This window comes from Corvus hawaiiensis, chromosome 2 (assembly GCF_020740725.1).
Source record: "Corvus hawaiiensis isolate bCorHaw1 chromosome 2, bCorHaw1.pri.cur, whole genome shotgun sequence".
NCBI lineage: Eukaryota > Metazoa > Chordata > Aves > Passeriformes > Corvidae > Corvus > Corvus hawaiiensis.
In genome coordinates, this window is record NC_063214.1 from 40,644,540 (window position 1) to 40,658,393 (window position 13,854).

General features: G+C 39.8%; 1 protein-coding gene across 12 annotated transcripts in view; it reads left to right on the plus strand.

The window, feature by feature from the left end:
- Positions 1 to 13,854, plus strand: part of FAT3 (FAT atypical cadherin 3) — a 407,855-nt gene that overhangs the window by 362,519 nt on the left and 31,482 nt on the right. For all 12 annotated transcript variants that reach the window (XM_048294524.1, XM_048294523.1, XM_048294534.1 and 9 more), the window contains 3 exons: positions 259 to 1,057; positions 8,780 to 8,914; positions 9,934 to 10,091. In XM_048294524.1, the coding sequence (XP_048150481.1) occupies positions 259 to 1,057; positions 8,780 to 8,914; positions 9,934 to 10,091 (1,092 nt within the window). The remainder of the gene's footprint in view (positions 1 to 258; positions 1,058 to 8,779; positions 8,915 to 9,933; positions 10,092 to 13,854) is intronic.

Consider the following 13,854-nt stretch of genomic DNA (forward strand, 5'->3'; position numbering starts at 1 on the left):
CTGACACATTTCTCTCTGCAATCCACTTAGAGATCTGTGCTTCCCCTAAAGAGCTTGTAAGTTCCACCGCTAGAAATGGCTGAGACGCTTCTTTACACATGTATTTTGCAAATGCATTTGAGAAATTCTTTTGAGAATTTCTTTTCAGAACTACTGATGCTATGAGAATATGCATAGCAAGAAGTTAAGGTTGTAGGCTGCCTTCTATGTGTGGGGGTTTTTTTGATTTATTTTTTTATTTTTTCTAAATTACATTAGGCAAAGGACTCTGGGAAGCCTCAGCAGGTTTCCCACACCTACATACAGGTGAGGGTTATTGAAGAGAGCATTCACAAACCGACTGCCATTCCACTGGAGATTTTCATTGTCACCATGGAAGATGATTTTCCTGGGGGAGTCATTGGGAAAATTCATGCCACAGATCAGGATGTGTACGATGTCCTCACATACATGCTGAAATCAGAGCAGAAAAGTTTGTTCAAGGTCAACAGCCATGACGGGAAGATCATTGCTCTTGGAGGGCTGGATAACGGCAAGTACGTCCTGAATGTCTCTGTCAGCGATGGTCGGTTCCAGGTGCCCATCGATGTTGTGGTCCACGTTGAGCAGCTGCTACAAGAAATGCTGCAGAACACGGTGACCATCCGCTTTGAGAACGTTTCCCCAGAAGACTTCGTGGGTCTGCACATGCACGGGTTCCGGCGCACCCTGCGCAACGCGGTGCTCTCCCAGAAGCAGGACAGCCTCCACATCATCAGCATTCAGCCGGTGGCGGGCAGCAGCCAGCTTGACATGCTGTTTGCTGTTCAGATGCACAGCGGTGGTTTCTATAAGCCTGCCTATTTGATTCAGAAGCTTACCAATGCAAGGAGACACTTGGAAAATGTGATTCGTATTTCTGCTATCCTGGAGAAGAATTGCTCTGGACTGGATTGTCAGGAGCAGCACTGTGAGCAAAGCCTGTCTATTGATTCACATTCCCTGATGACTTACAGCACAGCACGAATTAGTTTTGTGTGTCCCCGCTTCTACAGGAATGTGCGCTGCATGTGCAATGGTGAGTACTACTCCCTCTTCCCCTCCCATCATGGCACATTATGCGATAGGATCCATTTTATTCCTCTTATGCAGATTAGAAGGGGCATTTCAATTCAGTCCACTAAAGCATGACTGGCTGATGGGTTGTGGGAATTGATTTCTCAGGCTCGGGAAGAATTGTTCGTGTTTACTGATGTAAATGGAAGTTTATGAACTTTGGCCTTTTACAACAAAGACTGCTTTCCTGGAGGCTCCGTAATCAGAGCCATCAGCCAGCTTCCAGGGGTGGGGGAGGAGTGGGAGAGGAAGGAAGAGGAGAGAGAGGGATGTAGTTTCCCAAACAGCTGATGGAATAAACTGGATTGTGACCACAGCAGAGCAGCCTGGTCTGCAGCAATGCACCAGCAGTCTCCAAGGAATAGCACCTCTGACCTAAGCTGAGCAGGTGGAAAGGCCTTTTCCAGTCCTGTTGTTGCAGAGAACCGTGGAAACCAATGAAGTATTATATTAGCAAGTGCTGTTCCTGACCTTTAATGCTACTGTAGGGGGTAGGGTGGGTTTCAGGCTGCTCCACATTTTGGCAGAGATTTCACATGAACATACGACAAATAGACTAGAGAGCCAATCTTCTGTATGATTCTGCACTTGGATTTTAAGACCTCAGGCATTTATAATACTGGCTCTATTTCTTTTGTTTGCCAGGCTATTTGCTCCTCATTCCACTTCATATAAGAGCAGAGAAAAAAGCTACTGTAAAATCTGTACATCTAAGTCTCCCTCATCTTAAGCACACATGCACACACACACAGAGCAGTACAAGAATTCAGCAGCCATATCCCTCAATAACCAACCTTTGTTTCTGCAGCAGTCAGCAGGGCTTCATGTTTTACCACTGACCTCAATGGGGATGAAAACAGGCATAAATTGCATAAAACTTAACCAGAAATCTTTTTTTTTTCCTGCAGCACATGGATAATAATGCCATAGAAGCTCAATTCTGTAAAAAATACCATGGTTCTCTATCTGAGGTACATTCAAGAGCAGACTATCTGGCCACTTTTTATGTAATAGTGCTATAAGTTTCAAATAGACCTATCTATTATAACAAAAGTCAGCATTTTGTTACACATGAAAGGCTCTGAAATAAAGGATTTTCACAGGTTTAAAAGAGACAATGCTTCAATATCCTTCAGCCAGGTCCAGGAGTCAGTGCAGGAATACTGTCTGCAAAACTTCTTTATATTCTCTGAGTTATAGCTTAGTCTCACTTTTGTATCAAGAAATCACAAATCTTCATCTCCATGGGGATAGTCCTCACAGTCAGAAATTGGGTTTTTGGCAGCCAAAATTTCCACTGTTTATCATTTCATTTCACTACCTATTAAAGTCAATAATGATGTATTATTCCCTGTGCCTCATAATCCCTTAGTTTAACTCCAAAAAAGGGGACTTTGCAATGCAGTACAGTTCTGACCCAGCAGCTCTCCTGGCACAGCAAGTTTGCAATGGAAGCACAGAAATTCAGCTGGGACAGTGATTTCCAAATTTTTCTGTCATGTACCAGTCAATCTTCAAAATGGATGACAGGCTGCTGGAAAGGCAGTGTGGTTCTGAGAGCGGCTGTGGTCCCCAGCCTCTGGGCCACAGCCTTGAAGACTGCTGTGTGGGAATGTTTGCAACAGGCAGCTTGTCCTGGTCCTGCTGAAAAGCTGAAGGCATTCCCACTGCTTCCGTTAGAGCCACTGTGTGCTGATTTCCCAAGGGGGATCCACATGATTTGGGGTGGGGTTAAGCACAGCCAGCCTGCCATCCAACCTGTAGTAAAAAAATGTCCAGAGCTGCGGAGTTAGGTATAGCTGCCAAAGAGGTGAACACCTTGGTGCCTGTTATTTGCACGGAAATAAGACACCTTGGTGGGAAGCAAAAATTCATGCTTTGGATCTTCTCCTCGTTGGTTAATGCTTCATCATCTTCTACTGTTTTTAATTAAAGGAGCCACAGAAGATACCTTGGTATTTAGGTAAACACTGTTTTCTCACATAGAAGGCAACATAGACTGGTGAGAGTATATTAGTTAGAGAATGTATGGGTAGTTTGGCTTTCATGAAAGCTAAAGACTAGAGTAAAAGAGTTAGAAAAATGCAAATACTTCTTAGATCAGTAGTTCTTGTAAATGAATGCACAAATGCGGCAAGTCAGGAAAAAGTGCACAAATTTATTTAGGCTCGTTTAATGAGACAGCATTAGCTAGATATTAGTAGTGTAATAAAAGTATTATACTTCCTTTGTTGCTAAGAGAGTTCCACATCCAGTAAATATTAATAGCTTGAATTATGAAAAAGCCATTAAAATATTGCATATGTTTCCAGAGATCTGATTCAATTATGGCCAGAAAGCTTGAGTTTGAACTAATTCACTCATTCTTGAAATATGTATCATACTTGGAGTGTTTTTCCCACTGGCAGATGTCACAGATATGCACAATTTATGCATGCCAGCTGTGCATAACTTACCTAGATTACCTTTGTGAGCAAACAGAGATATCTAATGTGAAAATGCAGGGAGACTGTAAAGTAGGCAGTGGGTGAACTTCGGAGGTTCAGCAGCTCAGCTCTGGAAGGATAAGTTCAAAAGTTCACGTGCATTAATCAGCTTTTAGATCAATAAAATTGAACTAAAGAGTTTTCCAATAACAGACTGTCTCCTTAGATTTTTGGTTCATCTGTTTGTGTTTGTATTAAAAATATTGTCACAAACTGGGGTTTGTGTCAGCATGATCATAGGGGCTATGCGGTTACCAATCTCCCATCACATGGCACGGGGTATGCAAAGATCTGTCAGTGCTGGGGGAAATAAAAGTAGGAGGAATGGAATAAGTATATTCCTGTAAAATAGTTCTCATGGCATTCTCATTTTTCTGAGGCAAAAATCTATTCCATATTTTTTTCATGATGCAGAGTAATTCTTTTGTGTTGAGACAAAGGTGCAGGGACACAGCAGGTTTTGTTGGGACTACTTTGCTGTGGAGTTGTTCTGCATTACAATCTTAAAAAAGTGGTGTTACATTAATATGTTCATGGGAGAAGGCTGGATTGAAATAATCTTGACAAATATGGGCATATATCTGCATCTGTGCTGGTCACTCCAGGCCCTATTTGCAGATAGTGGGAAGAATGAGGTATTTTTTAATAATGTGATACATCTCTCCCTAGATGTCTAAAATCAGTCAGATGAATCATGCCCTAAAGTTAGAGGAGATGAATTCCATTTCAAGTGTTTAATATGGTTCTGGCCTAATAGTTTGAAAGAATTTTTCTAATAGACCCAGGAGTGTTCAGCGAAAGTGCAGACACATCCATGTTATTTAATCAAGAGAATAGCAGTCTTGGACCACTTTCTCATGAAACAAGATAATTCAAACTTTATGAAGCCCGTTCTAGTATTTTGTGGATGCTCTGACAAAAGGAAATCATAGACTGTGAGGATCTGCTATTAATATAGGACCTATTCTTCAGAGATGGTTTTTGGCCTCAGCTCCACAGAGCACACACTGCATCCAGAAGAGTCTTGAGTGGACTGGGCACCAGTAACCCAGTTCTTATGTGTACAGCACTGCTCTTCCCATTTTCAGGAAGCACACACATACATATTAATGAGCCTGGAATTCTCCTGGAAAACTGAAGAAAAAGGTGTGTGTTTGGGAACAAAGAACTGCATATAACTTTGTTAGATCTGGCCGTAGTCTGTTTGATGTCACACTTGTCTAAGGAAGGTTTTCTCACTGTGACTATCTCCAGTAGTAAAGCCCATGCTGAGAATGCACAAGCTCATATAAAATGTGGGAGAGCTGAAGCATGAAGTGGGGGCATGACTGTGGAACCAGGGTAAGTGGGAATTGCTGTCTATCACTTAAGGAGCCCTAATGGAAGCTGGGATCAAGGAGTGCATGAAAGAGTTCAAATGTCTTGTTATTCTAAAACTCAGAGAGAATCTGTTTCACTGGGAAGTGCAGTGTGACACAAAGTTCTCCAGGGGCACCTGAGCCTACTGAAACCTATTGCTGGCTTGTGCAGAAACAATTCCATAGTGTCTGCACTGACATGCATGGAATAATCACTGTCTACAATACCTGGTCACTGTGCTCCAAAAATTAAACCAGATTGCAGATCATGAGTTGCCAGTCTTCTCTCCCTAGTAAACTAATTATTATTTGAAGTAGCAATTTGGGGTTTGCTTTACAAGCTTCCTACAACTCTGGCCTTCAGGAATCTCCCTCCTTTCAAGCTTTCTTCTACAAGTGAGAGAAACAGAGTCTTTTTAATACTCATACAGATTCAGAAGAATGGGCTGATAGAAAACTACCTAATACCACAAGGCTTAAGTTAAAACTGTTGAAGCACTCAATTTTCAAAATATATTTACAATCCTATGAGTGCTCCTTTTTTGAAGGAATAGGAATTAAATAAATCTCTCATCTTGCAATGGAACAGTGTTTTCTTCCTCAGTATATTGGTTAAAAGATTGAAATACTTTTATCTTCTTTTAGAGAATTAAACTGAAGATGATCTGTCAAAATCAAGTGGGTCTATTCCACCTTTTGCTGCCACGCACTGGTTGATGCTAGCTCGTGTGTTTCTGTGATACCTTGTAGAGAACAGTTTTATTAATACTAATGTGAGTTTCAGTAGAATGCTGTGGATTGTCTGGACCTGCCTAGAAAAAAAAGATAATTCAAACCAATACTTCTTGAACCTTTTATTGGATGGAAAATAGACTGCTCTTTGGAGTGGAAATGCAACATTAGAATAATTTTATTTAAACTCAGGCTGTAAATCTTTGATGTGGACAACGTAACCTTGAACAATTTTACAATTTTGCTCCACATAGTTGTGAAATCAGCCTGAAAATGCGTGTTAGCTGAGGCAATGCAATAATGCAGATTTGTAGCTTATGTACTTATAACCATACAGACAGGCATAAAGCACTTCTCCCAAGTCTGGATATTTTAAAGTTTTGTGACAGCTATGAAATCCTGCTGCAGCAGGATGAATAAAGAGTTGGTTTTCTTGTAGTTTACCAAAAGGACTATTCTTGGCCGTTCAGGATAAACAGTTATCTCCACAGTTGCACTGAGTACATTAGATCTTTTCCATCTATTTTTTGAATGTGGAAGGATGGCTCTAAAGTACAAATCAGAGTTTGAATCAGATAAAAAACCTGGCAGAGATGGATAACAAAGTAATCTGTTCCTTTATTGCTTCATGTCAAAGATACAGTCATAGGCTAGGGGATGTGAAAATTTGCAGAGCCACGTTTGGAAATCTCAGTGCCTCTTTCTGCTGCACTCTCATGAGCTGTGGGGCTTTAGTCCAAATGGTATGTCTGTCAGCTGCACAGAGGCTCACTTGAATTGCAGCCTCACAAAAGGTTCAAGTTTGTTCAAAGAAGATATATACTCTGCAGACACCAGAATGCTGTGTATTTGTCACATAAGAGTGAGTTAAAGTAGCTAAAACAACCAAGGTGAAAATACAAAGCAGCCTGCAGAATTTTTAACAACCTGTTACAATTTCAGAAATAATTGTTATTTACCATTGAATTCTTAGAAATGTGGAGTTTTATTCTTAAACAAAGAAATCAAAGTGTAGAAAACATTATATTCTCTGTTAAATTCTACAGATCTTACATTTAAATAGAATATAATTCTGTAGTGCAGAACCCTGTTAAATGACATTTGTTTCTTGATTCTATAAGGCTGAAAGTGTAGCTGTGTATTGCAGCTGTTATTCCTGTTAATGTTACCTACTAATGTGATTAATAAAGATTGCCATGCATCATTTTCTAACAGTGCTACAGGCAGTACTGTAAATCTTTCACTGCATAGACCTCTCAAACAAATGTTTGATAAAGGAGGGGAGGATGTTAAACATTAAATTGACTGTGCTGTACATCAAGGAAGACATTTACAGTAATTGCCATATTTGTAGTCAGTCCATGTCCACTTTGAAAGCTACAGTAGTAATTTTTCTTTTCGCTGAAAATACTTACAGTGTCAGGTAATTTCAGCTATGCTTACTATGAGCCCTGCTTGGCTTGTACAAAAGTGTGAAGGCAATAAGATTTCATTACTTTCGGAGATGTACTCCATGACAGGTTCTTTCCTTTATAAACTGTAAATAAAACAACATGCTCAAAAATAAACCAGTTTTTGAATATGGTAAGGATCCTACAGCATAGATCCTGAAATATACAAGAGCTGCCAATATTCAGAAAGTGATGGGTAGGAAGGTGCTTTTGATCATTAAATTGATTACCTGCATGTCTTAAATAAATTAACTTGATAAACAAAAGAAGAGGTGTCTGTACATTTCCAGCTATTGTCTTTCCCTCCACTCATGCTGCAGCTGCAAATCAACAAAAGCAAGGGCAGGAGTGCCTTTTTTTCCTGCGCTTGAAGTCTACTTTCATTCCAGCCATACACAAATGCCCAAATGTAGAAACTGACCCTGCATCTCCCAAGTACTTTATTGCAACCAAGAAGAGGCTAGCTGTTGTGGAAGTCACATTTGCTGAAAATTCATATATTAAGCAGCAGTAGTTTTATCGTGTTTTGTATTATTATAGACAGTGTGTGCAAATCTTTTTAAGTTTAGGGCAATCGAAACAGATTTTAACTTTCTATATAACTTTTAGAAGTTATATAGAATTTTTAGCCAAACCCCACAAAATGCAAAAAATTCTTTTAACATGGCAGGCTTTAAAGTAAGTCCTTGACATGCTCAGTTTGATAAAGAATTTAGGTGGTTTTGAAAAACGTACATATAATTGTGTCACTCAAGTATTTTAAGCAAATTTAAAAGTCAGTATAGTTCTGTCCCTGCAGATTAGAAGAAAGGATGGCAGGTTTTGGTTGCCTGGGCAAGCTGGATAGGATGTGAGATCTCAGAAATGTCAGGAGTAACATAAGGAAATGGCAAGTTTGCCTGTGCTGTGTGACCAAGCTGGCAGCGTGTCCTGTGTAGCATGATGTTGAAAAGTCTGGGTGTCACACTGTAGCCCAGGCATGGCTTAGAATCATAGAATATCCTGAGCTGGAAGGGACCCACAAGGATCGTCGAAGTCCAATTTCTGGCCCTGCACAGGACCACCAAGAATCCCACCATGTGCCTGAGAGCATTATCCAAATGCTTCTTGAACTCTGGCAGGCTTGGTGCTGTGACCATTTCTACCTCCTTAACTTAGCTTCTTGTGGATGTGCTGGGGCAAAAGGAGTGCATAGCTTCAAGGGATTTTTTTTCCTCATATCTCTAAAGCCCCTGTGCAGGAAGCTTTGTGGGAAAATAAATGGCCTGAGAGTTATAATACCGATTATAAACCAGTTACTGCTCATAATAGTTCGTTTTTATAGTATGTTCTCATGGGGCTAAGGGCAGTCTTTGAAAAAGAACGATTGCAGTTCTGCTGTGTACTTGTCCAAAAGCTGTTCCTTTCTGTGAAGGTTTGTTGGGGCTTTTTTGTTGTTAATATAATTAACAATTATTATTTTTATTAAAAATATTACTGTTATTGTTAATAACAGTATAAAATTAATATTGTTGTTATTATTATTGTATTATTTTTTTTGTTTGGGTTTTTTTCCAGTACTGAAGTGTGCGATCAATAATTGTCTTTCATTAGTCTTTTATTGCAGCAGATCATGCTTTACACTGTGGATCCCTGACAGTATTTTACCTTATTGCAGGAGGACTCTGCCCAGGGTCCAACGATCCCTGCCTGGAGAAGCCATGTCCAGGGGACATGCAGTGTGTGGGGTATGAAGCCAACCGGAGACCGTTCATCTGCCAGTGCCCACCAGGAAAGCTTGGCGAGTGTTCAGGTGCATGTCACAGCCATAAAGGGGGATATACTTGGACAATAAAGTGCTGCCATTCTCATTTTGTAGGCAGAGGTGCCAGTGAAGTCAACAGAAAATGCACTGCTTAACCCATCTCAGCACGGGCACTTGGTGTGTCTCTTTATAAGCCCTGTAAATACTTGTCTTTATAGCTATGGGGCTGTATGTAGACTCTGATCCAGTTTCTGTTTGGAAATTCCCACTGGCTTGCTTGAATACCAGCTCAGTAAAACAGGCTGCTGAGAAAACAGGATTTCTCCTAGAGAATGTTATGCCAGATGTTTTCTTGCCATGGGCAAGCTCTGTAATTAATTCCTCTGCTTATTATTTAGATTACCAAAATTCCAACCTTTATTAATGAAAACACTACACTATCCCAAAAAGAAAGTTTGAGGACATTTGTTAGTTCTCTGTATCTGTGTTCTCCCCTGGGATATGAAGAGCCAGGTGGATGGCCAGTGAAGTAGTGCTTTCTGTTGACTTCAGGGAATCCCAGGCTGCAGGACAGAGGATTTGTGCTGTTTGCCTGATGAAAGCACAGCAGATACTGGACTGTGGTCCTGGGCACTGGTTGCAGGGAGCTCACTGTAAGGGTTTGGCTGACATCTGCCCACATGTAATTTTACACCCATAACTCAACTGCCTTATGTACAGGTGTGGTCATTTTTGACTCTCTCTGTTACCAGTGAGGGAAGACTGGTGCCTCCAGGAGTGTATAAGCTGAAATATGCTGAATACTTGGAGAAACCTCTTTGTTTTTTATGTTTAAGTATGGAGAAATAGAACTTTCCTCTGTGCCCTGAAAAATAGTTAAAAAAAGGAAATGCAGAAATATTTTGCAGTAGATGACAGCTTTTTTTCTCTCATCAAAGATGGGGTTTATTTATTTCTTCCTAGTCGTTCTCATTACCTTTATAAATTCTTCAATTATTTAACAGTTGAGGAGTTACTTCATGTATCACTAAAAGCACATGTGTCTTTTCAAAATGGTCTTGTTTCAGGCCACACTTCCCTTAGCTTTGCTGGGAATAGCTACATTAAATACCGTGTTTCTGAAAATAGCAAGAAAGAGGAATTCAAGTTGGCTCTCCGTCTGCGAACCCTGCAAAGCAATGGGATTATAATGTACACCAGAGCAAATCCCTGTATAATTCTGAAGGTAATTAAAATAACTTATCTTTTCTGCAGTTGTTTTTCTTGATTCTATATTTTCTCTTGGCTCTTGATTTGGGGAATGCTGTTCTCATTTCAGCTGTAGATTGAGAAGATGAAGTCTGATTCTAACGGGGAAAAACAATTTCAACAACAGCAGCAACAACAATAATCAGAAAAGCAGCTTGTTAGTGGTACTTTACTTGGAAAATTCCCCACTGGGTGCTGTTCATTATAAGCACATTATGTGTGTCTGTGTGCAGGAGCCAGTCTGCATGAGATGCAAGATTTGGCCATTTATATGACTATGTAGTCAAAACGAAGCCTGCTGAAATTGCTGTTCTTCCCTTCTGTCCTGTCTGTGGTTAGAGGATATGCCCTCACTGTTAGCAATTTAATTCCAGGAACCAACTGCTTAGAACATGTCTCCTACTGAATGTGAAGATCTCGGCACTCTGTGGATTAAGATTCTTTGTTGAGAGAGTCATGGGGTCAATGGAGATTGATACCAAATCAATACTTAATTGATAAGCTCTCCATGCAGTTTTATTCTTTTTTTTGGTTTCTGTGGAATGGCAAATAAAAGCTGGATGGAAAGGGAGTACTAGGCTCATCCAAGAGCCTGCACATATAGTACTTCTGCTATAGCCTCTAAGGTACAAAATGAAAACACTGACATTTGTAACTCAGCCATGTTCTATAATTCAGCAGTGGGAGAAATGGCACAGAGCGTTTTGTGTCTGTATTTGCAATCTTTAGGGTACTTTTGGCTGAATGCATAGGTAATGTTCAAGTGGCTAGATGAGTTATTAATGGGCAACAAATAATTTTACAGCTGTTAGACTGAAGTATTTCTTTCATGAGCAAGAGTACTGTCTGTCATTCACCAGGAACTGTAGGCATTATTCAGATTTGTACAAGACAATTAACCTCTGCTTTGAGATGCGTAGAAATGCAGTTTGAACTTTCAAACATATTTTTTTGTTTAAAGAAAAACCAACCAAACCTGCAGGTTGGAAGACCTTCTTTGAAGTCTTCATCATGCTTGCTCTTAGCATATGTAAGTAGGTAATTTTTGCAATTTTGTAATTTCAAAAAATACCTAGGAAAAAAACAAATGGCCCTGGTGGAAGGTGCCAATTGAAAACAATAGGAGATGATACAGAGGTGGCCTGAATTGGAGTTAGAATGGTGATAGGAGAATTCATTTTGGTAGAGTTTTGTATATAAAGCTCTCATCATTAAGGAGCACAGCATATCCAGATCATAGACAACTGAGTGAAAATCTCCAGTTGAAGCAGGGAAATTTTGCCACCAAAATAGAAACGTTGATGCTACTACTGTTGCTACAAAAAAAAAAAAAAAAAAAAAAAAGGCAAACACACAAAGAAAACCCAATAAATAAAAACCCCAAAACCAAATTAAAACAAACAAAACAAAACCAATCCAGTAAGAGAACCCCTCATTGCAATCACCTGAATTGAGTTTTCACTTGTGAGGTAGGAATCATGTTTTCAGTCACCACTTCACATAATCACCTAATTATTTTGCTTTGAAAGATGCTGAGTTAAAAATAATACTTCAAGGAGCAGCAACAAGAGCTGTGGTTATTGTGCTCCAATCTCAGTGAGCAACCTCCATGTCAAGCTGTTTTGCTTCCTAGGTCTAAGAAACAAAGAAAGAGAAAGTAGAGCTTCAGATGCGGCTGCTACCTCACGTATCCAATGAGTGAGGTCCGGGGTCGTGTATGGATGCAAAGCTTCTGCTTTCTCCTATGCATTGAGCAGGGGAGGACATAGGGAATTACCTTCTCAAAGCCTCATGCTCAGCTTTTAAGTAGGGCAGGATTCATTGTTGCAGTGTGTATGTCCTTTTCCCGGGTCTGGCCCTGGGCTTCTGCATGCATGGGGTTTAAAGGAAGCAAAATCATTACATGCAGTATAGTTTTTTAAGAAATGGTAGCACTTCAAAGATCAGGAATTGTCAGAGTTTAGTTTGTGAAGGTCTTTTAGCCAGGAGTATCAGGCTAAGTTCTCACAAAAGTGCTCTGTGGCAGACAAATGGCATCATGCTCAAAGGATTCAACCCTATCAGGTCTCTTCAGGGATGGCAGCTGACTCATGGACTGCACTTTGGGGATCCCTGACTCAGATGTTTTCAAGTCAGTTACGCTTGGACTTTCTAAACACACTTTTTTTTCATTAGTAAACCAGAAGTAAGGTTTCCTTTTTTTCCTTTAACCAGGTACATATGGTGGGATGTAGGGAGGCGCTCAGAAATGAGGCCATTAAGCAGATTAATTAGAGGTCTATAAATGTGAAGTTGTTATCATTTGAGCATTGCTTTCAATTAAATTAAACATGAGGAGAAGCTTTCCAAATAGAGGATAAAGGAAGAAATCCTGTGTTCTTTTGAGCACTCTGGCATCAGTCCAGCAAAGCACTTAATCACTTGCTTAACTTCCTGTATTTGAAAGCAATTGGAACTATTCACATACCTTAATTTTAAGCATCTACTTAAGTATGTGCTGGATTAGCACCAGAAGGCCCAGCACCATCACTGAGCTTCAAATAAAGGCGGAGGTAGAAGAAATTTAGACCCACAGGTTGTGAACTGATGGGAAGACAGGCAGAAAAAACACCTGTGCTGTTGGGGCATACAGTGGCATTGATTGTTTTGAAGCAAGTCTCTACCATTGCAGTCTGTTTAAACATTAATGCTGCAATATGCTTTTCGGTGTTTAAATGACCAGCTTAATTTTGGGAGCTCATACATTCATGATAACTCCAGAGATGGAAATATTTCATAACCGTAACACAGTGTCCTTCCTGGAGGAATAATCAATTCCACAGAGCAAACTGCTTGTCTACTACTTTGCTGCAAGCCTACCAGCTGCACTGTATTGATATAATAAAATAAGGGTGTTTTTTATTCAGCTGTTTGAAATAAAGCAACTCATCCATCGATTTTGAGAGGTTGGCCTTTTTTTTTTTGCTGCACACTCTTGCTTTTAAGACAATTGGAGCAAAATGAGATGCAGGTCAATGTTGGTTTTTTTTCCTTTGGAAAGATTGCATGTCCCAAAAACAATATCACCATTTCATTTTTACCTATGTAGCAGCCAACTGGGAAAAGTAAGATTTAACCACTTAAAGCATTACAAGGCTATTGCAGAAGAGAATTCAAATTTTTTTTTTTCCTCCAAGGAATATAATGGAGATTCATCTTGTTTTGTGAAATTTTAAGGATTAAAGATAGGCAAAGAAAGACTTTCCCAGCATGCCATAAATACAACTGCTAAATGGTAAAAGGCAGGCATATGTTCTTCTGTCCACGCACTTAATGTGAAACTTTGTGTGGTTTAGTGAAGTATGTATTATACATTTTAATGCATTACTGCTGCATGGCTTATGCTGGATAGGACCGAAGCTTGGATATTATCCCAGTTGTGGCTGTAGCTGAAACAAGTAATATTTTAATTAAATACACCATTTTACACAAACGGACGTGAAATGCAATTCAGCTAACGAAATATTTCCCCAGATAGATTAGGAGGCAGCATGCTGTATCCATGGTGTTTGACTGCAGATGGACTGTGCGAGCTGGAGGTGGTCTCAGAAGAACCATTTGATCATTTTATTACCTGTGTTGATACACAAATATGGATGTTAGCCAAACATCTTAGCCAGACTAATACTCTAATATAATTTACAGTGTGTGTTTGGCTCCATTCTGCTCACTGAATGAAATTGTTGAAATGTAGCAGATTG